The following is a 27,061-nucleotide window of genomic DNA, read 5'->3' on the forward strand; positions in this document are numbered from 1 at the left end:
TATGGTGATCTCTGTTTGTAGAAAATTGATTAGGGATAAGGAGGAAGAGCAGGAGAAGAAGACTACCACTAAATAGGGAAGAGAGGTGGGAGGGAAAAAGAGGGAGAAGGGGAATTGCACAGAAGATGGAAGGAGAAGCTCATTGTTATATAGAATACATATATGATGTTGTAATGAGAAAAAGAAAAAAAAAGTGTGTCACATTAGATTGGATAGAGAGAAAGGTTGGGAGAGGAGGGGAGGAGTAGAGAGGATAGGAAGGGCAGCAGAATAGAATAGACAACATGATTGCTGTATGTACATTCCATGTATGTATTATATGTCAAAATGCATTCTGCTGTCATGTATGACTAAAAAAAATAAATAAAAATTAAAAAAAAGAAAATTGATTAGGGAGACTTTGGGGTGAGGTGGTTGATGGGGTAAGGGGTTTTTTTTGTTTTCTTTTTAAGAAAGAAGAGAAATAGGGAATGAGACTCATTATTCAGCATTCAGTACAGTGAAATACATACAGAAAGCTCCCCAAACAGGAAGAAAAAACAGGATGATAACTGTGAAGCCGAAAGGGCCTGTGAGATCAGGAACCATGGAACAAGAATGAGGCACTAAAAGTTACTGGGGGGCGCTCCCCGGCAAGGTTCGCCATCCTCGAAAGGGTGAGGGCCAGGAATTCAAGGACAGGAAAGGCAAGAACAGTGCTAACAAGGGAAACCGGAGGTAGGAGGGCCTAGGCCATCTAAATTGCAGCCACTGACCACAGGTTGGCCAAGCTGAGTTTAGGGGGATCATGTCTATTGAAAATTGGCGGGGCAATTGCTTCAGCCCAACCTGTGGTGGTGGGGTCTGTTGCCATATCAGCCTCTGATTGGCCATTTTGGGTCTCCTCAGCCAGGTGGAAAGTCCCTGCCCATGGCCACCATGAAAGGGGAGGGTGAAGGGAAACCTGCCGACCTAACAGTAACCCAAAGATGCTAACAGTTACTGAGTGTTTACCAACTACTCTGCTAAATATTTTGTGTGGATTGCTTTATTTAACCCTTCTAGCAGCCTGTCAAATCAGGAGAATCATTAGGCCCATTTGCATTGAGTCAATTGAAGCCCAGGACAGGCCTGGCCACTCCTTAAGTCTGAGGTTTCGGCAGCAGGTAGAGAGCTAGGGTTTGCCTGCATTAATCTCGGGTGATCTGTTGCTTCCATCAGTGTCCATGCCCATCCCCAGCCCTTTTTATTTTTTATTTTATTTTATTTTATTTTTTTTTGCCCTTTTTATTTTGAGACAGACTCTCGATAACTTGCTGAGGCTGACCTTGAACTTTCGATCCTCTTGCCTCTGCCTCCAGAGGTGCTGGGATTACAGGAGTGCACCACTGCAACTGGCTTTCTGGTTTCTTTAATCTTTTGTTGTTATTGTTTTAAATAAGTATCAAAGAGTTACAATGAAATGTCCTTCTCCATTATGAAGTGACCCCCATGCTTGGGAGTCAGGGCCAATTCTTGCCAACCAGGGGTACCCTTGTCATTCTAACAATTTGGGGTTAAAGGAAATTCATTCCTGGGATTCTAAATTTCCAAAATTTTGGGAAAAAATGTTAAATGGAAGCTCTACTGTGAAAGCATCAGGGGCCTAGACTGGTCCACAAAAGCACCTTTAACCAAACCTAAGGCAAGAGGATAGCTCTGAAAGGCCCTGAGGGAGCTCATGTTGGTGGGAAACATACCTTGAGGTAATCCCGGAGGTGGTAAAAAGCCTTTGTATAGAGGTGAAATTAGGTGCATCCTGCTGTGGCTCTAGAGAACAGAGTGAGGGTAGAAGCTGAGGGTGATGGAAACTTCCTTAATAAAGGCAGAACTCTCCAGTAGCATAAAGACGGAGAAGTGGCAGAGGAACTTAAAGGGTAGGCTTGGCCAGCAGTTGAAGGTGACTCACAGCTCTGACTTCTGTCATGACCTGAATTGGGGATGGGTCCCATTCTTCTATGATTGGGACATTTTCTATTTTTTAGTGAGTAATACTAGTGAGAAAAGAGTAAATACAGAGCAGGGCTTTTTTTGTTTGTTTGTTTGTTTGGTTTTTTACTGGCTTTGCAAAATTGGAGTCTCTGAATATAAAGGAATAAGTAACACTAATGACTGAAAACAGAAGAGTAAAATTTTAATAGTGCACAATAGATTTTTTACCCTCACTGCTTTTTGGAGGTATCAAGAAAATAGCTTGTAACCAAATCCTATGTTTTGGTCAAAAGGTAGATAAAAAGCTAAAATTCTATCAGAATTTTGTTACAAAGTATCTACTTTATTATTATTTTTTTAAAGAATGGAAGAGTTATTTGAATGGTTTTTTTTAATATTTATTTTTTTTTAGTTTTTGGCAGACACAACATCTTTGTTTGTATGTGGTGCTGAGGATCGAACCCGGGCCGCGCGCATGCCAGGCGAGTGCGCTACCGCTTGAGCCACATCCCCAGCCCAAAAGTATCTACTTTAATCATTATTGCAAGTAGGTTAGTTTAGTTCAAGGTTCTTGACTAGGGGTGATTTTGCCTCCCCAGGGACATTTAGCAATTGCTGGATTTGATTTTGGGATTGTCATGATTGTATGTGTGCAGGTGCTGTGGCATCTAGCAGCCAGGGGTGATGCTAAACATCCCACAAGGCACAGGTCAGGACAGTTCCCAAATAAAGAATTATGTTATCTAAAATGTCAGTCATAACAGGGTTGAGAAACCTGGTAAGCTTCAGATAGGGAAGCTACATGGTCATCTGTCTTTTGTTTTTGGCAAACTGATAAACATAATTTTAAAATTAGTTATCAGGCAAAGCTGATCTTCTGATTTATGTCCCTTAAAAAAACAAAGACAAAAACAAAAAACCCAGCACAACAACAAAGAAAAGTTTTTGATCTTTGAACATATGTGAATCACACGTTATTTTAGATTAGTTTTGCAGTACAGCTCAGTCAGATCCAAGTAAGATTCAGCTTTCTTGTAATGAATTCCATTTAACTGGATTTGACATTAACACTACCACCACCAGGCATTGGGTTTTAAACTTATTATTATTTCTAACCTATATTTAGACCATTGATTATACTGATTACTCGGAATGAATCATGCCCAGATAGGAAGCCAATGAGAGTGGTCAACTTTGGCAGGTGGCCCCGAAAGGCCAGTTTTCAGCTCAGAGCAGATGCAATGTTGAGGCCAACTGAGGTTTTCCTCTTTGATATAAAAATATGGTGTCCCATATTTCATCTTTTTCTGATTAGCATTTTTGTATTCATAATCAACCCTATTTGTGATCTAGACAGTTTAGATTCATCTTACCAAAAATGGCTGAACAAAAATTACAAAGGGGATAAAAGGCAGAGAAATGTAGAAGGTAGTGTTAATTAGTATATTAATTTGCAACTGAGATGAAAGGATATGTCTTTGGAAAGTGTTGAGGTGGGCTGGGGATATAGCTCAGTTGGTAGAATAGTTGCTTTGCATGCATAAGACCCTGGGTTCAATCCCCAGCACCACCAGAAAAGGAAAAAGAAAGAAATTCAAGTAAATCACCTTTCCCAAAAACAAAGAACTAAATTGTAAGGAGAACTGGGGAAAGATGAGGTGGGCTTGAAGTGAATGAGAAGAGGTGGCCTCACATTCTGAGTGCTGGTTGGAGCCCTTATGGCATGTACTTTGTCCATATCTGAACTTCCTTTTTAAAGGACTTGAAGTGTGTGGAGAGCTACAATGATAACTCATCTGGAGGATGAGTTATCATTGGTACCTGTGAGGCATGTAGGAATCAGGTTGTTCATTCTGGAAAAAACCCTATTCATAGTCTTCATGGAAATGAAGTGTTGACAGATGTGCTATGTATTAGTTTCCTCTTGATGCTATAACAAATTACCACAGGATCAATGGCCTACAACAGCACAAAATTTTTATCTTATGGCTCTATGTGTCAGAAGTCCAAAACAGGTTTCTCTGGCCTAAATTCAAGGAACCATTGCCTTCCTTCTAGAGGTTCTGGGGACTCTCCGTTTCCTTGCTATTTTTGCCTTCTAGGGATAGCCTCCATTGGCTCACAGCCTGGCCTCCATCTTCAGTGCCTGCAGTCACCTCACTCTGACCTCTGCTTCCTCCATCACAGCTCCTTCTGTGACTGCTGCCTCCCTCTTGGCCTGATAAGGACCTTGCCATTACCTGAGGCCCACCTAGGTCCTCTCCTAAGTAGGTGCTATCATTCCTGTTTTGTTTGTAGAAGAGCACAGCTCAGAGCCTCGTTGTTTCCCGTGTCCCATTCCTCTTAAGAATAACACATGTTTCTGGGTTTTCAGTCATTCTTGTTAGGATCAGCAATGATCTTGGGGCCAGCGGGGTGGGGGGGAGGGGGGACGCAAACCTGTGCTCTTAAAACTGATTGTCGTCCCCACCCCCCTCATTAAACAATCATCAGTGTAAATTAAAAATTTTGTGAGCAGAAATGGTGTTCAGTTTTGTTTTATCTTTGCTTTTCTTTGTCTATTTGAGGTACCATGAGCATACATAATGGCCCATATTTAAAGTGTATGATTTGATAAATTTTGACATACGTGTACACCAGTGAAATGATCATCAAATCAAAATAATGATCACCACTAAAAGTAGAACACTCATGCCCTTTCACAACCCATTCCGTCCCCTGGGCAAACACTGATCTGTTTCCTGTCACTGTGGACTAGTTGGCATTTTCTTGAATGGCATTGTGCTGCATAAGAGCATAAGAGAATTATACTGCATGCAGCATGAACTCTTTTGTGTGTGTGTGTGTGTGTGTGTGTGTGTGACTTCCTTTCTTAACATAATTACTTTGAGATTCCTCTATGTTATTCTGTGTATCATTACTTCCTGTCTTTGTATTGCTTGTTGGTATTTTGTTGTTTATTCAGTCCCCTGTAAATGGGCATCTGTGTTGCTTCTAGTTTGGGGCTATTATGAGTAAATAGCTTAAGCATTCCTGTATAGTCTTTGTGTGGATACACACTTTCTCTCTTCCTGGGGTAATTACCTATTTACAGAATGTCTGGGTCATGTGGTGGGTGTGTTCAATTTGTTCAGAGTCTGCCAAGCTGTTTTTCAATGGCTTGTACAATTTCAGTTTCCCATCAGCAGTGAATGAGTGTCCCGGTGACTATCAACCACATGAGGTATCATCAATTTTTGAAATTTTAGCCACTCTAAAGTGGTATGTTGGAATAGTTTTTATATGGTTTAAATATGAGGTGCCTCCCAAAAGCTCATGTGTGAGACAATGCAAGCATTTTCAGAGGTGAAATGATTAGATCATGAGCAGTATGACCTAATCAGTGGATTAATCCACTCGTGTGGATTAACTGAGCAGTAACCATAAGCAGGTAGTATTTGGCTGGAGAAAATAGGTCACTGGGGGTGTGTGAGCCTTTGGGGTTTATATTTTGTCCATGATGAGGGGAGTTCTCTCTCTCTGCTTCCTGCTTACCATGTCCTAAGCTGTTTTTCTCCTCCACACCCTTCTGCTTATGATGTTCTGCCTCACTTTGAACCCAGAGCTGAAACCGTGAGCCAAAATAAGCTTTCTCTCCTCTACATTGTTCTTGTCAGGTCTTTTGGTCACAGCAACCAAAAACAGCTGACTAAAATAAGCTTAATTTGCATTTCCTTCATGACTAATGATGTTGATCATTTTTTGTGTTCCTATTTTATGATATCTTCTTTCATAAAATGTCTATCTAAATCTTTTTTCCATTTTTTTATCAGGTTGTTTTCACATTATTGCAATTGAGAGTTTTTTCAAAGCATATTTTGGAGAAAAATCCTTTATCAGATATGTGATTTATAAATGTTTTCTCTCAGCCTGTGGCTTATCTTTTCATTTTCTTAACCGTGTCTTTCAAAGATCAGAAGTTTTAAATTTTGATTAAATCCAATGCATCAAGTATTTTCTTTTATAGATTGTGATTTTTGTGGTTGTATTTATGAAATCTCTGTCTAACCCAAGGTCGTGAGTTTTTCCTAGGTGTTCATCCAGAAGTTTTATATATGTAGGCTTAACTTTGGAATAGATGATTCAATTTGAGTTAGTTTTTATATATGGTGTGAGATATGGATTATGGCTATTTTTTTTTTGCATATGAACATCCATCTGTTCCAATACCATTTGTTGAAAACAACTACACTTTTCACTCAATTTCCACTTTTGTTGAAAATCAGTTGCCTATATATTTATGAGTTTATTTCTAGACTTAACTCTGTTCAGTGATCACTTTTCCATCTTTTCACAGATGCCCGACTGTCTTGGTAACTGTAGCTTTGTGTGTCTGAAAATCAGGTACTCCATTTTTATTTTAAGTTTGTTTGGCTATTTTAGCTACTTTGCATTTTCTTGTATTTTGGAAACAGATTCTAATTTTCTACGAGATAGAGAGAGAGAGAAGGTCTATAGGATTTTGATTGTGTAAAATATATATATGGATCAATAATTTGGGGAGATTTGACATACAGTATTGATAATATTGAATCTTATCATTTATCAAACACCGTACAGTGTATCTCTCATTTTATTTTGTCTCAGCAGCACTGGGTAGGTTTCAGTGTACAGACTTGTCCTTCTAGGAGTCCCAACTCTGTCTCAAGTCAGGGAGATTTCTGGGCTCAGACAGACTGAATTCTTCCCCTTGGACTGCAGCAAGGAAACTCCTTCCTGGCAATTACTGGGGCAAGAAAAGGGCTCACCTTATTTGTCCCTGATTCTAGGATCACTGTCAAGTGTTGTCTGCTGTCTAATGTTTGAAAACTATTGCTTCATATTTAAGATTACTTTTTTGGTGTGAAAGAGTAAATCTGGTTCCTATTTCTCCTTTTTCTTTTTTTTTCAGAATCAGGAAGCCCCACTCTGCTTTTAATACTAGACTTTCCTCTACTTAGATGTTTATACAAAGCAAATTCAAAGCAGCTCCTCCATTGTTAACATTCCTAGCCCAAATCCCTGACTTGTAACAATGATAAGTGGTCTATTTGCCTAGCTTGAAAGATAATGCAGTGTAGTAGAATATATTCAACAGTGAGTCAGTCTATGAGCATAAAGAAAGATGCTTACCCTAATTAGTAAACATCAAAATGCAAACTAAAATCACAAAAAGATGGCTTTTCACACCCATTAGGGCAGATCATTTAAGTTGGATAACACTAACATGAAGGAGATGTAGAACAATTGAGCCATCATTCGCTGCTGGTGAAAGTTGAAACTTGGTCTGACCACAACGGAGAGCTTGGTATTATCAATCAATCCAGATTATTTAGAAAAGAGGATCTGGGCTTAGTGGGAGATGTTTGGATTATGGGGACAGAGCCCTCATGAATGGATTAAAGTCATTATCTTGGGAGTGAGTTGGTTACCACGAAGAAGTCCACTCCTGGTGCTCACTTACCCTTCTGCTTTTCTGTCATCAGATAACCCGGTCCAAAGGTGCTTGGCAGATGTCATTGCCACGCCTTTGTGTTTCTCAGACCACAGAACTGTGAGCCAAATGAACTTGTCTTGTTTATAAATTATTAGTCTGTGGTATTCTGTTATAGCAACAGAAACTGGATTAAGATGATGTTCTTGTTGAGGCTGATGACCGTGACTGTCTTGTCTATCCTAAGGGGATGTTTAAAAGGAGAATCCAGCAAAGATAAATTAGGGAGAGGGATACATCCAGGTGGATAGGTGGGAAGACAAAGGAGCAAGGAGTTTAGGATGTGGCCAGCATGTTGTGGGAATGATGCCCATGGATAATGGGAAAGGAAGAAAGGAGGGGACTGTTGGGCTGGAGATGGGTGTATTGGCATTTGGATGGTCATGGAGCAGTGGTGGAAACTGAATGAGCAGACGCGGGGGAAAAGCTGCCGATGCTTACTCTAGGGAATGGAAGCCTAGAGTGTGACCTGGGAAGAATGGTGGGATAAAGGAGATCATGAGAGATGAGGAGATGAGGACACTGAGTGACCAGAGTCAGTATTCATGTCATCAATGAACCCACCCATGGTAACAGTGGGACCACAGGTGGACAGGTGTCCTGTGAACAAGGTGTCGAGAGGGAGTGACTATGGCGGGCGGGGAGGGTGATTTCAGCAAAGTGCAGTGCAGGTGCATGTTGGAGGCCTGAGCCTCAAACAGTTAACAGCTTTTTTCTTCTGCCACACAAGGTCATTGTCTACAACATGCCATTTATTATCTGTCCATCCACGTAAGAGTTCACCCCCACATATGCCTGTGATTAAAGAGGTTAAAAAATATATGGTGGTGAAATATTAAATGGCAAGTCCATGCCAAATTCAGTACTAGGCTTGCAGACACGGGTGTAGATGAAGAATCCTCTTCTCAGGGCATTCAGAGTTGTGAACATGACTTCAGTGTTACCAAATGAATTCCAAAAGGAGCTAAATGTCACAATATTCTGTAGAGAGCAGAGAGAGGAACATACTTTTGAGGAGGGAGCAGGGAATTTGTAAGAAAGCATTCTGGACTTGGGAAAACACAAGATGGGCCTAAGTGGCTTGAGGACTGGCCAGATGGGCGTATTGGCATTTTGGGATCCCTCAGTCCCTTCCTGTTAGGCTGGTAAGACTACAAGAATAAGAAGCAGCAAAAATGCTTTACCAATTTGCTATTTGTCCAGAGTCTCCGTGAAGGAAGTTTGCCCAGAGCCTTGTCTAGCTCCTAAAGGGAGAGAAGAGTATATAGCATATCTGGACCAGACCCTCTCAGGGGTGCGCTTGCCGTGCTCTCTTAAGGTAACAAATCTCCAACTGGATGCTGCCGTAGAATGCCAATCAGTATTATATACAGTATGGCTATCAAATGAGTCATCCCTATTTAGAATGGGGCCCTGTACTAGTCAGTTTTATATTACTATTATGAAATATCTGACAAGCTACTAAGAAAGGGAAGATCATTTAGTTCAAGTCTACACAGTCACGTGAAGGCTCACAGGCCAGGGCCATCCCTGGGCTGCTTCACCTCATGGTACAAATAGCAGTGGCAGAGCAGAGAGCATGCTGGACTTACTCCTTTTATGGCCCTTTCAAGAGAACTTTGTGGGTCCCAGGAGAACTATCTTCCAAGAGCATGCCCCCACCTACCCTAGGACCTACCACCAGGCTCTAAAGGTTCCACGGCTTCCCAGGAGAGCCACCATGGGAATAGAGTCTTCAATCACAATGGACCCTTGAGGGATACTCAAACCTTATTCAAGCCATAGAAAGCCTCTGGGAACCTTTGGCTCTGGTGTACCCAGAAGTGGTACAACAAAATATTTTTCTTTTTCTGAATGTGGGAGTGAATGAAGAAAATTGCTCCCATTTCTTCTTCTGTTGATTCTCCCAATGAACTCAGGCCAAGGGTGTGTGGGTAGGTTTAGTTCCTTGAAGCCTTTAAAACTGAGACATCGGCACAGCTACTTGAAATCCCATTTGTCTGGTTTTGAGGTTCTGTTTGTAGTATTTCCCCTACACTGGTATATGAACACAGGTGTGTGTGTGTGTGTGCCCGCACATGTGCATGTGTGTGTGCATTTATGTATCCTGTGTATTCAAAGATGTACACATATAAATAGAAAGGAGGCTACCTATATCAAATAACTCAAGTGAAGTGTTGAATTAAACCATCTTGATATTTCAGTAGCAGAAACTCCCAAGTGAACGTAGTAGCTTCTCTGACACCAGAAACAACTTCATTACTAAGCCTTAAGATAACCAAGTTTACAAGAGACAATGGTAAATCAGACTTTTAAAAAGATTGACAGTTCAAATACACAAGAAAAGACAGTACTGTGTATATCTTCACTAGGAATCTGAATTAAGTAGGCTTCTGTGCTACATATCAAGTGATGTAAAATTGTTCTTGGGAAGCATGAAGGGGCTTTGATGATAACAACTAGCATTAGAGAAAATCTAGGACTAAAAAACTCACAGAATGAAGATTAGAATCTTCCTTGTATTTTACATGCTTTGTTGGTAGTTAACTAATAGAGCTTTAATTGCATATAATGCATTCCAAGCAATTATTGAGGCAGAATATTAATTATGAGTAATGTGACTACAAAGTCAGCCCATTTTTTGCTAATGCAAAATATTTGAAAAATATTTATTTTTACATTATACATCAGCCATGGTTCATTAGAGAACATCCCTCATATGAGAATCTGAAATCTGAAATGCTCCAAAATCCAAAACTTTGTCAGTTTCCTAAATACCAACCACATACAAACCTCCAAGTTAGACTAAGTACCCTTCCCCACTATCAGATATGCAGCAGAAATCGTAAAGCTCAGCTCTTGATGTTGGCTTTTCTATTATTATTATTATTACAATCGGTTGTATGTGAAAGTAAATCAAATGGATGAATTGATATACATGTGAAAATGCATCTACCTTCCCTTTTATATCACTACCTTTTTATTACATATAAGTTATCTCTGCTAACTTGCTTGAATTTTAAAAGCTCAAAGAGTTTCTCAAAGTGAATAATTCTTTGGGAATCCTTAATTTGAAAGAATTTTGCTTTCTCTGACTTGCTAGGAGTTAACGAATGCTGGAATTACATTGGTAGCCAGTACATAATGCTCACGTTTCAAAATGATTTTAATTCTTACAATGTTTACTAACTATGGATGGATGGATGGATGGATGGATTGGTGAAACCAAGTTCCTAAAAGATATGCATATGTGTAGAGGCAAGAATCAGGAATCTTTGATGGATTGGGGAATTGCCTAGTGACTAAGATCATGGAAGTAGCTCATGAATAGTGCTCAGTTGGTGCCTGGCAGGGTAGCTCTAAGCCAGAGCTCATATTTAAGTATAGGGTTAGAGTGTATGCAAATAGAAAATGAAATCAATAATTTCAATGATACTTTGGAGAATCTAGATTGTGACAAAAGGTACAGTCATACAGCTTTCCTGTCCGGTGAAGCAATGAATTTATGTGCTTTCACCACTCTTGGTGTGGGGACAGGGTTGTGGGAGAGGAACAGGAAAGATTTTAGTCCTTGCAGTGGCCCTTAAGATGATCAGTGTGATGAAGAACAGCTGACAAATGTTTTACAAAGGGGTAAAACACAAAACACAGAGGGCCATTTCCTAAGGAACACACATTCTTTTAGATTTGCCAGCAAGTCTTGAAAGTCGAATCTAGGGCCCAGAAATAAGCAGTCTAAGCATTTTTGCCAATGGAGGAGTGGATTCCTTTTCCTGCACACAGCAGCATAACTGACATTTTTTTCCCTCCTGAATAAAGACTTTCAACCCCTTGACCTTTAGAGCTGACCTTCTAAAAGACAGTACACTGGTTCTTGCATAATTATCACCTGTTTGGCTACACAATTACCCCATTTGGACTCAAACTTCTAGATAGAAGACATTACCCTGAGAAGCACAGGATCTGAGTGGTTGAGCTAGAAGCGGCTATAGGCCTGCAACATTCCTTCGGTTTTCAGTGGGAACTGCAGAGAAAAGACAGTATTTTGTGAGTAAACATCCATAATTATATTATTCGGTGAGAGATTAATAATTGATATATTTAAGTCTGAGAGGATGTAGAAGGTAAGTTATCAGTATTCATTAGGAGTTATTACCTTGTATTAAAAAGTTGTCTAAGTCAGGTATGGTGGGATGCACCAATAGTCCCAGCTATGTGGGAGATCTGAAGCAGGAGATGGCTTGAGCCCAGCAATTTAAGACCACCTTGGGCAGCATTAGTGAGAGATCATCTTTAAAAAGAAGGAGAAGAGAAAGAGAAGCAGAAGCAGAAGCAGAAGGAGAAGGAGAAGGAGTTGTTGAAGTTTTTTTATTCCTGGTGTATATAAATGTTTTTACTTTTGAACTTTTATGGGGACAACTAATTCATTAGCAACTAGATAAATATATAGGGCCATCATAGTATCTTGAGCACTTTGGAACATTTGACTTCCTTAGATTTCAGATGTGACAGGAAAAAAATATCTATAAACAATATTAATGAGCAACGGTTTCAGGCAATCACCTGACAAACATGTCCCCAGCATGCTCCTCTCTCGTGTACTGTGACATAGGGAGGGACACGAAAAAGGCCAAGATGGAGATCAGCAAACTGAAAGGGGCTTAGGGAAGGCAGCACAGAGTGAAGCCAGGTGGGGTGGCCCTTGTAATAATGACAGCCGTGATTTATAGAGCACTAATTGGGAGGAACTAAGATCATCACTGTATATCTACTAGCGCATTGAATCATCACAGTAATCTATGGAATATGTACAGTTACAATCCCATTTTACAGTAATTGAGTCCCAGTGTGGCTGACACTTCCGCCACGTGGCTTGCAAGTGGGGAATTCAGGAGAGCAACCCAGACACAGGACCCTAACTCCTAACGCTTATATTCCTCCTGGCCAGCTCAGATGAGGGTAGCTATTCTAGGATTTTATTCTAAGAGCCATGTAAATGGTGCTGTGAAGGAAAGGATGCTCTTGCTTTGTGATCATCACAAGGACTCCTCATGAAAAGATGTTGTCAAGGCCCAGCATTTGCCTGAGCTTCTTCACTGCTGTCATTACTGGCTGCCTTCCCCACTTACAGATCACAGTTGGCTGGCCGGCCTGCCTGCTTTCTTTCTCCCTTTCTCTCTCTCTCTCTCTCTCTCTCTCTCTCTCTCTTTCTTTCCTTCTTACCAGGGAGTGAGCCCAGGGGGGCTTTACCACTGAGCCACATCCCCAGCCCTTTTATATATTTTATTTAGAGATAGGATCTCCCTGAATTACTTAGGGCCTCGCCCAATTGCTGAGAATGGCTTTGAACTTGCAATCCTCCTGCTTCAGCCTCCCAAGCTGCTGGGGTTACTGGCATGCACCACTACACCCAGTGCAAAGTTAGCCTTTCTTCTGAGATGGAGTTTGGAGGCTGGTTCTTGTGCAAAAGTCTTCCCCTTACCCCCCCCCACCCCGCCCCCCTGGCTGAGGGATCTTCCTGCCTAGCCCTCAGCTGCCCCTCTTGTGTTGTAGTCTTTCCTGTTAATGCCTTACCCTATCCAAGTGTCAAGCCTTTTAAGAACTGAGGCCTGGTCACCTAGTGGTCCTGAGCACTGAAGGTGCTGTGTAGAGGCTGTTAAACACACTTTTGTTGAGTGACTCTGTCCAGGGCCTGTCTGGAAGAAGGGAAGGAGGCGCTGGGCTGCCTGCTCACTGCCTGGCCAGTCTCTGTCTTTCTGGGTGATGCTTGTCTGTATAGTGGAGGAACAGGCTTTGTGTGTGGAGATCGTGTCTGTAGCCAGTAGCTAGGGCACTGGGGGTGACCAACTTCTGGGCTCAAAATCCTGCTGGAGTAGTGCCAAGCTGTGTGATCTTTAGGGTGAGGGAGTTTTTTTAATTTTAAATTTAGGAAGAAGGAGCTGGGGATCCAGCTCAGTGGTAGGGCACTTGCCTAGCATGCTCAAGGTTTTGGGTTCAATTCCTAGCACTGCCAACCCCCCCTTCCTTTTTTTTTTTTAAAAAAAAAGATGGGATAGTACTACTTACTTCTTGTATTTGTTATAAGGACTAAATTAAATACTATATATGTTTGATATATGGTAAAACTTGCTAAACATTTTTTAGAATCATTATTCATGTGCACCTGACACTCTCAGAAAGGGCAAAATCACTTCTACTTTGAGCTTTGAAGGATAAGTGGGAAATTCTTAAGCTGTAGCTGCAGTAAAAGGCTCTCCTGAAGGACTGGGCTGCAGAGTATGGGGGTGATTTTGCAGGAGCAGAGAGGAGTGGTCCCTTTCCTTACCAGTCCTAAGGGTCACATGGCGTTGTTCCCTTGTGCCTGTCTCTGTCCAGATCTCCCCTTTTTATAAGGATACAAGTCATATGATTAGGGGCCCCCCCATGACCTCATATTACCTAATTACCCTATTTTCAAACAAAGTCACATTCTAAATTATGGAGGTTTAGGATTTTTAGTGTCTGAATTTGGGGGGACACAACTTAACCTATACCAGGTTGGCTGCTGGACAGACTATAAATAGGCCTCATAGATGTTGCCTGGGAGACCCTCCCCAGTAGTGCTAAACCAGAATTTTCATTTTTTGCCAGATACCTAGGTGACTCCAATGTACATGAAGTATGAGAAGCATTTGTCTCCACAGCTTTCTAGGAAGGATTGTGGTAGCATGAATCAAAATTCCCAGAGTGATTATAATTTTTGAGTTTCACAGGATACAAGCATATCCTAAGAAATCATTTAATATATGAATACAAACAATGCATACAACGATGTTTATTCCAGCTTATTCTACTTGGTTATAAAACACTGCTATGCATAGGCATTACTTTCTACTACTTTTAGTGGAAAATTGTTTTAATTAAGGTGAAATAGATATTCTTGTGTGAAATGATCTCTGAGTCCTAAACTGGCTTATAAACAAATTTCTGGAATAATACTTATTGGTAAATTTAGTAATTATAGCAAATGAATCCTTAGACTAAAGGATTAATCAAGGAAAAATTATAATCATGTTTATTGCAATAATGGTGCAATGATTATATAAGAAATGATGTGTCCATTTTGGAGAGGATATTAAATTATTTAGGGGTTAAATGGCATGATGACTCTGACTGCTGTTTATATTTGGAAATGTTCACCATCCACAGTTCAAAAATGCAATCACAAAGTATTTAAGAATTAATTCTCTCAGGTGTTCTCATGATTGACATATCTCCTTGTCAGTTATTTTGGTCACAGACTATTTTAGCAGTCTGTTTAATTGTGTCTTAGTTTATAATAAAATTGTGTTTATCTTCCCTGAGTGTTATTATTACTATCTAATGACCTTCTTTAACAGAAAGACAAGGTGGCTTAAAAGGCACAAGCCAGAGGAGATCCTTGCTGTGAGGGTCAAGGTCATAATTCATACATATTAATTTGGCTTCATGTCATTTACCTTTCAGGTTAAAGTTTCCACGGGATTGCTGCACCTCTGGCACAGGTTTCATTTTTGGCACTTTGATTTTTATAGTGAAAGCCATGTCATTTCTATATGGGACCTCTATAAGTCTTGGCAAGACAGGCCTCCGAAGTAAATAAAAGGAAAATTGGCTAGAGAGGCAGGAACAATGCAAGTTTAGGGTTAGTCTCTTCAAGATCCTGTCTCAAAATAAAAAAATGAAAATAACTGGGGATGTACCTGAATGGTAAAGCGTCCCTGAGTCCAATCTCCAGTACAAAAAAAAAAAAAGACTTTCTTTTCAAAATATTCAGAGGATGTAAGTAAAAGCTCTATCAATTTACACTTCATTGAGAAGTACTAGTTGGACTATACATCTTAAGAAAATCCTTGCTTCAAAGTATGCATCAATATAAACAAAATTTCAGATATAACCCTGCCTTTGAGTTTCATTCTCTTCCTAAGATCTCTATTAGCAGGTGATTTATCAAAAGCACAGATAGAGACAGATGTGGTGGTGCATGCCTGTAATCCCAGCAATTTGGGAGACTGAGGCGGGAGGATTGAAAGTTCAAGGCCAGCCTCAGCAACTTAGCAAGGCCCTAAGCAACTTGGTGAGACCCTGCCTCAAAATAAAAAAATAAATAAAAAGGGCTGGAGATGTGGAGATGTGGTTAAGCACCCCTGGGTTTAATCCCCAGTAACAGGGTGGAGTTGGGGGACCACCCAGATAGGACATACCATATCAGGTGTTGAGAACCGATCCTAAACTCCTAAGCAATTCATCTAACAACTCCCTCTTGGCTTTATTTCTTACCACTCCCTTCCTGTCTATTTCTCCCCTGGTCATAGGGAATTACTGAGTAGCTACCTCCCAAAAGAGCATCCTCAGAAGTAGCCACAAAAAACACTTCCTACACCTGCACAGGTCCTCCCTCCAGCCCACCTCAGGCTGACCCAGCCACCCTTGGCTGGTAAATGGCTATTGATCCCAACAACCCTCCCAGATTTCAGATTTTCCTGGAGGGCTTTCCCAGTACCCCTCCCTGAACTGTCAACCACATTTTACAAACTTCCCTGGTCTCCATCCTGATAAAACCTAAATAATTAAAATGAACTTGATTATTTTTAGAGATAATTTAAAATCCAATGCTGTTTTCTTTATTGAATTTTATTACCCTTCATTCTCCACCTCTGAAGACACACTCACTGTCCTGTTCTTTCATTGCCAGTACCTCTCAGCTCCACAGGGATTTGAAGGGTGCCTGGTATGTTGTTGCAGGATAAGGTATGGTGTGAGCAATAGTAACAAGAATCTTGGCTCCAAACCCACACAAGTAAAATGACAAGAACTCCATTCCAAGTCTTTGTCCCTGGCAAGATTCAGGGTGCTTTGTGCCCTTTCTCAGATGTTCCTACAGTCCATCTGTCCTTGGCCTCGCATTTCTGATTTCTTCTTCTCTGTGCCTGGGTGGTTCCTCCTGATTAGGTGGGTTGCATCCAAGGTGACTATGGAGCTAGTTTCTGCCACACTGGCAGCTCTCCATTATTCTGGGACCTTGCCCTGGTCATCCTGAGAGGCAGTTGCTGCTCTCCCTGCTTCCCAGCAGTGAAACTTTTTATCATGATCCAAAAATTAAGCCTTCCCATTTCTGTCTTCACCTTGGTTATTGCACCAGTTTTATTTAACTGGCTTCCATCTCGTCTTGAGTTCTTGTTTGAAGAATTGGGCTGAATTCAGCAGCTGCCTGGAACAATAATACAAACTGCACCCAGGATGTTGGACTTAAATTTGCCCTTCTGTGCCTACGGCCAAGCAAGGTCTTTGGGTTGATCTTGAGCACCACTGATTCTCTTCCTAAATAGACTCAATTTCCCAGAGCCCCGTGAATAACCTATGGCTGAAGGTACCCTCCATCTTCTGCATTCCTCCTTGCTTCTACCTTCATGAGCTCTTGTGTCTCTGTATTCTGTCTTTCAGGAGTTTTTATTGTGTTCTTGCTATAGTTTGAATGTCCCCTGGAACTCATGTGCTGGAAACTGGATCCCCAAGTCATGTTAATTGTATTTGGAGGTGGGACCTTTGGAAGCTGATTAGGTTGTATGGGCTTTTCCCTCATAAATGGATTGATCCATTTGTGGATTCGTGGATTAATGAGTTATTGACAAAGTGAGTGCATCTGTGATAAAAGCCAGTGTGGTGTTTCTCATGAGCCCTCTCACCTGCTGATGCCTTATGCCATCTCAAGTCTCTGTATTGCCTCTCCACCAGCAAAAAGGCCCTTGCCAGATTCAGATTTGACCTTGGACTTCCCAGCCTCCAGAACTGTGAGTTAAACATATCTCTATTCTTTATCAATTACCCAATCTGTGGTATTCAGTTATAGCAGCAGAACATGACTAAGACTCTTCTTTGGAGAGAAGCCCCTAGGGGACCCCAGGATTTACATTATGTCCTGGGTTCAGCAGTGGGCAGGCAGACTTGCTCCTACCCAAGTCTGAATCTCCAGCATGGTAACACAGCCATGATCAATTCCAGAGGTGCAGAGAAGTCAGGTCTGGCTAATGAATGTTTCACTTTCTTAAGCCCATGACTCACATTCAATAAATATGTGCTAAGTTGGTGAATGAATGAATGAATGGTGGATGCCCATGTGGAGAGTATAATGAATACACTCTAGCAAAGAAGTGGCAGGCAGATTCAGTAAAGGTGTGCTTCTGAAGGTGAGAGATGGCAGTGAGTGTGCCAAGAGGGGAGTGAGGCAGTAGGAATTAGGAAAGAAATACCTTTCCCAGGTGGAGGCCATATGTGCACTGGGAAAAGAGTTGAATAAATATATTTAAAGGAATGAGAATTCCTGAGAAATTGTCCAATTTTATCCACAGAGAACAAATCCCCAAAATAACAACATAGATTTACATATGTGAACAATGTGCCAGTTCTTGTTCTAAACCATATATATATCTATATCTATATCTATATCTATATATATATCTTAATCTGTTTTCTGTTGCTATAGCAAAATGCCTGAGATCAGGTAATTTATAAAGTGTAGAAGCTTATTTGGCTCACAGTTCTGGAGACTGAGAAGTCCAACAGCATGGTAGTGTCCTCATCTCAGTATCTGGTCAGGACTTTCTAGCTGCATCATAAAAGGCAGAAGGTATCACTGACAAGACAGAGCAAGAATGCTAGCTGATGTCTCTCTTCCTAAGCCATCGTGGGGTCCCCCCATCATCTCATTCTTAATCACCTCCCAAAGTTCCCACCTCCAGATACCATCAACATGAATTTGGGGTTAAGTTTCCAATAAATGAATGTCTGGGGGACACATTCACCGCATAGCCACACATTAACTCATTTAATTTTCACAATTTTCTGTTGTTATTTCCTCCAGAAAAATTGAATCACTTGCCCCGGATCACACAGCCCAGTGGTGGGCTGGAATTTGAACCTGTATAGTCTATTCTTAACCAGAGTTCAGGTATTTGAAACCCTAGGCTCACAGTTAGGAAATACACTGCCTGAATTCTGGGGCTGATGTACAATTCAAATACGGCAGGTAGAGATTTTTCCTGTGCTATAAAAATCTGCTACTAAGGCTATGTGAGATGTGTGTGCATGTGTGTGCATACACGTGCATACTTGCCTAAGAACACACACAGATGTTTGTATATATATATATATTTGTTTTTGAGAGATAGAGAGAGAGAGAGAGAATTTTTAATATTTATTTTTTAGTTTTTGGCGGACACAACATCTTTGTCTGTATGTGGTGCTGAGGATTGAACCCGGGCCGCACGCATGCCAGGTGAGCGCGCTACCGCTTGAGCCACATCCCCAGCCCCATTGTATATATTTTTGTATGTGTGTTTTTTTCTTGACATATTTTTTCAGGCCAGAGTTCTGTTTGATATTCTGATTTAACTTGAAATAATTTAATTTAAATTTAACTTTCACACCTCTGTGCACTAATAGTGCATCTTTTTCTTACTTTCCAGGATTTGTCTTCTCGAGTGGCCCGTGACCCAAACCTGGTAAGAACAACTTCACTTCCTTCCTCCTCTTCCCTCTTCCTTTTCCCTTGGGTGAATCCTGCTATGAGTCTGATAGCTCTTCGCTTTTCTCAACGTCAAAATACCCCTCTGTCAGGCCTCCTTTGGTAACATCTTCCCTTTGGAAGCTAGGCCTTTTCTCACAGTAATTTAAGCCCAAACATGAATTTTATTGCTCTATAGTATGACCACTAAGTGTTCTGTTATTTTGGCCAAGTCATTTGTAGGCAAACTTAGGAGTGATTTTATTTTGGAAATAATTATAAATTATAAATTAGTCACTTCACAGTGTCAGACCTCAGAGCCTTACATTTAAAGATATTTTATAGTAGACTAGGGTTGTGGCTCAATGGTAGAGTGCTTGCCTAGCACGCATGAGGCACTGGGTTCAATTCTCAGCACCACATAAAAAATAAACATATTGTGCTCATCAACAACTGAAAAAAATTTTAAACATTTTTTTAAAAAGATATTTTATATTGATAAAACCCAGGAGTGCTTGGGGGAGGGGATTTTGTTTTTTACTGGATGAATATAAGCTTAGGGTTTAATATATTTTAGTATATATATACATACAGGTACATAAATGTGACATGCTGTCAGCCCTCTGTATCTGCTGGGTCTGTATCCAGAGATTCAACCAACTGAGGATCAAAAAAAAATTTTTTTTAATGTGTTCTAAATGTGTACAGCAACGCCCCGCCTTGGCCTTTTTCCTTAAACAATACGGTATAGCACCTATTTCCATAGAATTCACATTGTGTTTGGTATTATAAGTCTATCAGAAGATGTGTCTAGGTTTTATGCAAATTATACCATTTATATAAGGGACTTGAGCATCAGAGGATTTTGGTGCCCCATGGGGTCCTGGAACCGATCCCCCAGAGATACTGAGGGCTGATTGTGTTTGTTCCCAATTATGGATTAAATTGTATTACCAACCACTTTCACAGTTGTAGGTTAAAGTGTCTTTTCTGATGGTCAGAGAGAAGTATTGTAAAAGATCATATTTTCCATCTCAGTATTGTTTATATCCATGATTTACCTGTTGGGTAAGGAGGGTCATTTAGGTAATGAATGAAATATTCTTTTCTTTAAATTCCTTTCTCTACAACTAAAGTTTATAAAGAGCTTTAACTGAGCTAGACAATACAAAATTTAGGAAATTCAACTTGAGATTTTATTTAGGCTTCAGAAACCCGAAGAGGCCGCTCCATTAATAGTCATGTCATGTCAGTCACAGCATAATGGTAAGGCAATTTGCTTGCTTGTTTGAAATTCAAGCAGAAGGTTATTCATTAATTTGGTGAACCATTGGCCTTACCTGACATTGACATGCATTTGCCATTTTCTATTGACCTGAAATAAGGATGCTATTTTTCTTATATTTTGCTTAATTGGTGCATTTTTAAAAATCAACCCTTTGTATTTATGAAAAAAACTTAATATTATGGCATTTGGATACCAAAGTTTTGCATATTATGTAAATGGATTGTTTCTATATATCTTCATAATCATTTGGCATACACGCAGATGAAAAGGAAGTTGACATAGTCTGTTTAAAAACATTTTGATAATTGAGGCTGTAGGAGAATCCTGAGACATACCTGAGTGGATTTCAATATTATTAGAATTTGGGTTCTATTTGGGGATTTCTAAAGAAGAATGTGCCCCTAAGTTACATGATTTTTATTTCTAAATGAGAAACTGTGTATTTTATAAAATATTGTATAATCATTGCAAATTTTGATAGCTGTAGAGCTAGTTACAATTTGTACATGCTTTTGGTGGTTTTGTTTGTAAGCTCATAATTAAAATATCAATTATCTAATCATATATTTATGTATATTATAATAAATTTTTAATGTCACATGCCCTATGGTTATCAACTTTTCTTAAAGAACGTGTTACCACTGGATTCCTCTTTCCCCCTCTTGTGAATACTTTATACTTAGTGTATTATTATTGAAGTGCTTCTCCAAGAACAGATTTTAAAAATAAGACTATGGTGGATAATCTTGTAAAACTGTTCCAAAAATAATGTTGTTTGGACCTAATTGCTGTAATCCAGGTTTTTAGAGATTTCTTACAGCAATGGGAATCCAAAGGAATCAGCCACGTGTAGGTAAAGCTTCTAGTATTAACTAGGTCACATTACCAACCGACCACAGGTATCCATTTCATGGTTGCCCAATGGAAGCAATGAGGTCTGATGGAGTTAGGGTCCCCAACCCTTTCTCCCTGCAGTCCTTCTTTGTTTTTGTCCAGAAGGAGTTCTTTGTCCCTGACAGAATCTAGAAATTTAAGCCCTCACTGTGTGATATGCAGACTTCAGTTTTGTTTCTTAGAAAGTCTACCTTGGAGGGTGGAGAACATGACCTCTTGCAGACAAATTTTCTCTGTTGATGTGAAACCTACCAAACACAGGTGTAGTAACTTGAGGGATTGGGACCTCCTTGAGATCTGTACTTTGGGGTTTTTAAAAAAATTATTCTAATTTGTTATATATGACAGCAGAATGCATTACAATTCACATTACACATATAGAGCACAATTTTTCATATCTCTGGTGTATACAAAGTATATTCACATCATTTGTGTCTTCATACATGTACTTAGGGTAATGATGTCCATCTCATTCCACCGTCTTTCCAACCCAATGCCCCCTCCCTCCCTCCCACCCCTTTACCCTATCTAGAGTTCGTCTAATCCTTCCATGCTCCCCTCTCCCAACACCACTATGAATCAATCTCCTTACATCAGAGAAAACATTTGGCATTTGTTTTTTGGGGGGATTGGCTAACTTTACTTAGCATTATATTCTCCATTTACATGCAAATGCCATGATTTAATTCTCTTTTATTGCTGAGTAATATTCCATTGTGTATATATACCACATTTTCTTTATCCATTCATCGACTAAAGGGCATCTAGTTTGGTTTCACAGTTTAGCTGTTGTGAATTGTGCTGCAATAAACAATGATGTGGCCATGTCCCTGTAGTAAGTTGTTTTTAAGTCCTTTGGGTATAGACCGAGGAGTGGGATAGCTGGGTCAAATGGTGGTTCCATTCCAAGATTTCCAAGGAATCTCCATACTGCTTTCCATATTGGCCGCACCATTTTGCAGTCACACCAGCAACGTATGAGTGTGCCTTTTTCCCCACATCCTGGCCAACACTTATTGTTGTTTGTATTCTTAATAGCTGCCATTCTGACTGGAGTGAGATGAAATCTTAGAGTAGTTTTGATTTGCATTTCTCTAATTGTTAGAGATATTGAACATTTTTTCATATATTTGTTGATTGATTGTATATCACCTTCTGAGAAGTAGCTGTTCAGTTCCTTGGCCCATTTATTGATTGGGTTATTTGGTTTTTTGGTGTTTAGTTTTTTGAGTTCTTTATATACCCTAGGGCTCTATCTGATGAGTGAGGGGTAAAAATTTGCTCCCAAGCTGTAGGCTCTCTATTCACCTAACAGATTGTTTCTTTCTTTCTTTTTTATTTATATATGACAGGAGAATGCATTACAAATCTTATTACACATATAGAACACAATTTTTCATATCTCTGGTTGTATACATAGTATATTCACACCAATTTGTGTCTTTATACTGTACTTTGGATAATAATGATCATCACATTCCACCATCATTAATAACCCCATGCCCCCTCCCTTCCCCTCCCACCCCTGTCCTGTTCTAGAGTTCGTCTATTCCTCCCATGCTCCCTCTCCCTATCCCACTATAAATCAGCCTCCTTATATCAAAGAAAACATTCGGCATTTGTTTTTTTGGGATTGGCTAACTTCACTTAGCATTATCCTCTCTAACTCCATTCGTTTACCTGCAAATGCCATGATTTACCTGCAAATGCCACGTTGCTGAGTAATATACAGATTGTTTCTTTTGCTAAGAAAAAATTTTTAGTTTGAGTCCATCCCATTTATTGATTCTTGATTTTAATTCTTGCGCCACAGGAGTCTTATTAAGGAAGTTGGGGCCTAATCTCACATGATGGAGATTAGGGCCTATATTTTCTTCTATTAAACGCAGGGTCTCTGGTTTTATTCCTAAGTCCTTGATCCATTTTGAGTTGAGTTTTGTGCATGGTGAGAGATAGAGGCTTAATTTCATTTTGTTGCATATGGATTTCCAGTTTTCCCAGCACCATTTGTTGAAGAGGCTATCTTTTCTCCAAGGTATGTTTTGGGAACCTTTGTCTAATATAAGATAACTGTAATTATGTGGGTTAGTCTCTGTGTCCTCTATTCTGTACCATTGGTCTATAGGTCTATTTTGGTGCCAATACCATGCTGATTTTGTTACTCTTGCTCTGTAGTGTAGTTTAAGGTCTGGTATAGTAATGCCACCTGCTTCACTCTTCTTGCTAAGGATTGATTTAGCTATTCTAGGTCTCTTATTTTTCCAGATGAATTTCATGACTGCTTTTTCTATTTATATGAGGAATATAATTGGAATTTTGATTGGAATTGTATTAAATCTGTATAATGCTTTTGGTAGTATGGTCATTTTGACAATATTAATTCTGCCTATCCAAGAACAAGGGACATTTTTCCATCTTCTAAAGTCTTCTTTAATTTCTTTCTTTAGCATTCTGTAGTTTTGTTGTAGAGGTCTTTCACCTCTTTTGTTAGGTTGATTCCCAAGTATTTTTTTCTTTTTTGAGGCTATTGTAAATAGGGTGGTTTTCCTCGTTTCCCTTTCAGAGGATTTATCACTGAAATACTGAATTGCCTTTGATTTATGGGTATTGATTTTGTATCCTGCTACTTTGCTGAATTCATTTACTAGTTCTAGAAGTTTTCTGGTGGAATTTTTGGGTCTTTTAGGTATAGAATCATATCGTTGGCAAATAGTGCTAATTTGAATTTTTCTTTTCCTATCTGTATCCCTTTAATTTCTTTCATCTGTCTAATTGCTCTGGCCAGTGTTAAAAGAACTATATTAAATAGAAGTGGTGAAAGAGGGCATCCCTGTCTTGTTTCAGTTTTTAGAGGGAATGCTTTGAATTTTTCTCCATTTAGAATGATGTTGGTTTGGGACTTAGCATAGATAGCTTTTACAATTTTGAAATATGTTCCTGATATCCTTAGTTTTTCTAGTGTTTTGAACATGAAGGAGTGCTGTATTTTGTTGAATGCTTTTTTCTGCATCTATTGAGATGATCATATGATTCTTATTAAGTCTATTGATATGATGAATTCCATTTATTGATTTCCGTATGCTGAACTAACCTTGCACCCTGGGATGAACACTACTTGATCATGGTGAACTATCTTTTTGATATGTTTTTGTATTCAATTTGCCAGAATTTTATTGAGAATTTTTGCATCTATGTTCTTTAGAGATATTGCTGAAGTTTTCTTTCTTTGATGTGTCTTTGCCTGGTTTTGGGATCAGGGTGATATTGGCCTCATAGAATGAGTTTGGAAGTGCTCCCTCTTTTTTTTTATTTCCTGAAATAAATTGAAGAGTATTGGTATTAGTTATGTTTTAAAGGTCTTGTAGAACTCAGCTGTGTATCCATCTGGTCCCAGGCTTGGTTGGTAAGCTTCTGATGGCGTCTTCTATTTCATTGCTTGAAATCGATTTATATAAATTGTGTATATCATCCTGATTCAATTTGGGCAAATCATATGACTCTAGAAATTTGTCAATACCTTTGATATTTTCTATTTATTGGAGTACAAGTTTTCAAAATAATTTCTAATTATCTTCTGTATTTCTATAGTGTCTGTTGTGATATTTCCTTTTTCACTATGTACATTAGTAATTTGAGTTTTCTCTCTCCTTCTTTTCATTAGCATGGCTAAGGGCCTGTCAGTTTTATTTATGTTTTCAAAGAACCAACTTTTTGTTTTGTCCATTTTTTCAATTTTTTCTTTTGTTTCAATTTCATTGATTTCAGCTCTGATTTTAATTATTCCCTGTCTTCTACTGCTTTGGGGGTTGATTTATTCTTTTTTTTTCCTAGAGTTTTGAGATGAATATTGAGTCATTTATTTGTTGACTTTTTCTTCTTTTAAGGAATGAATTCCATGGAATGAACTTTCCTCTTAGTACTGCCTTCATAGTGTCCCAGAAATTTCAATACATTGTGTCTGTGTTCTCATTCACCTCTAAGAATTTTTTAATCTCCTCCTTGATGTCTTCTGCAACCTATTGTTCATTCAGTAGCATATTATTTAGTCTCCAGTTGTTGGAGTAGCTTTTATTTTTTATTTTATCTTTGATTTCTAATTTCATTCTATTATGATCTGATAGAATGCAGGGCAGTATCTCTATTTTTTAATATTTTCTAAGAGTTGCTTTGTGGCAAAATATATGGTCTGTTTTAGAGAAGGATCCATGTGCTGCTGAGAAGAAAGTGTATTTGTTCATTGAAGGATGAAATATTCTATATATGTCAGTTAAGTCTCAGTTATTGATTGTATTATTAAGTTCTATAGTTTCTTTGTTTAGCTTTTGTTTGGATGATCCATTTAGTAGTGAAAGAGGTGTGTTAAAGTCAACCAGAAATATTGTGTTGTGGTCTATTTGACTCTTGAACTTGAGAAGAATTTGATGAACGTAGACACTCCATTATTTGGGGCATATCAATTTATTATTGTTATGTCTTTTGACGAATGGTTCCTTTAAGCAGTATGAAATATCCTTCTATATCCCTTTTGATTAACTTTGACTTGAAGTCTACACTATTTGATATGAGGATGGAAACCCCTGCTTGCTTCTGCAGTTCACGCATGGTATGATTTTCCCCAACCTTTCACCTTCAGTCTGTGTATATCTTTTCCTATGAGATGAGTCTCTTGGAGGCAGTATATTATTGGGTCTTTTTAAAAATCCAATCTGCCAGTCTATATCTTTTGATTGGTGAGTTTAGGCCATTAACATTCAGGGTTATTATTGAGAGATGATTTGTATTCCCAGCCATATTTGTTATTGAACTTGACTTGGATTCTCCTCTGATTAGATTTTCCTTTAGTATAATCTCTCCCTCTGCTGATTTTCATCATTGTTTTTAATTTCCTCTTCTTGGAAATGCTGAGGATATTCTGTAGTAGCTTTCTAGTAGTAAATTCTTTTAACTTTTGTTTATCATGGAAGGTTTTTATTTCATCATGAAATCTAAAGCTTAGTTTTGCTGGATATAAGATTCTTGGTTGGCACCCATTTTCTTTCAGTGCTTGATATGTTTTTCTAGGATATTCTGCCTTTCAGGATCTGGGTTGAAAAATCTGCACATAATCTAATTGGTTTCCCCCTATATGTAATGTGATTTTTTTTCTGTCATGGCTTTTAATATTCTCTCCTTATTCTGTATGTTAGGCCTTTTCATTATAATGTGCCTTGGTGTGGATCTGTTGTGATTTGGTACATTTGGTGTCCTATAAGCCTCCTGAATTTGGTTTTCCAATTCATTCTTCACATTTGGAAAATTTCTCTGATATAATTTCATTGAATAGATTGCTCATTCCTTTGGTATGGACCTCTATGCCTTCCTCTATCCCAATAACTCTTACATTTGGTCTTTTTATGCTATCCCATATCTCTTAAATGTTCTGCTCATGGTTTCTTACCATTTTCACTGTGTGGCTTACATTCTTTTCAAGATTATACATTTTGTCTTCGTTGTCTGAGGTCCTGTCTTCCAAGTGGTCTAATCTGTTGGTGATTCTTTCAATTGAACTTTTTATTTGGTTTGTTGTTTCTTTCATTTCAAGGATTTATGTTTTTTTAAGAACCTCTATCTCCTTATTGAAGTAATCTTCTACTTCCTATATTTGTTTACGTAGCTCTTTGTCAAAATGATCTTTTGCTGCCTATATTTGCTCTCTTATATCATCCTTTAATTTGCAGAACATTTAAATTATGTAATCCTGAAATACTTCTCTATTATTTCTTCTGCTGTGCTGGTCATGAATTCTAATAATGTGGTATCTTGATTTGTTTGGGGCACTTTCTTCCCTTGTCTTTTTATATTGCTTGTGTGTCTTTCCTTCTAGCACTGTGGATCTGAGGAGTTACTGTTTTTACCC

At 39.1% G+C, this 27,061-nt stretch overlaps 1 protein-coding gene across 1 annotated transcript in view; it reads left to right on the plus strand.

The window, feature by feature from the left end:
- Spata13 (spermatogenesis associated 13) overlaps positions 1-27,061 on the plus strand; it is a 340,611-nt gene that overhangs the window by 12,492 nt on the left and 301,058 nt on the right. The window contains exon 2 of the mRNA XM_048801269.1: positions 18,946-18,981. Coding sequence (XP_048657226.1) covers positions 18,946-18,981 — 36 coding nt within the window. The remainder of the gene's footprint in view (positions 1-18,945; positions 18,982-27,061) is intronic.

This window comes from Marmota marmota, unplaced genomic scaffold (assembly GCF_001458135.2).
Source record: "Marmota marmota marmota unplaced genomic scaffold, marMar, whole genome shotgun sequence".
Classification (NCBI taxonomy): Eukaryota; Metazoa; Chordata; class Mammalia; order Rodentia; family Sciuridae; genus Marmota; species Marmota marmota.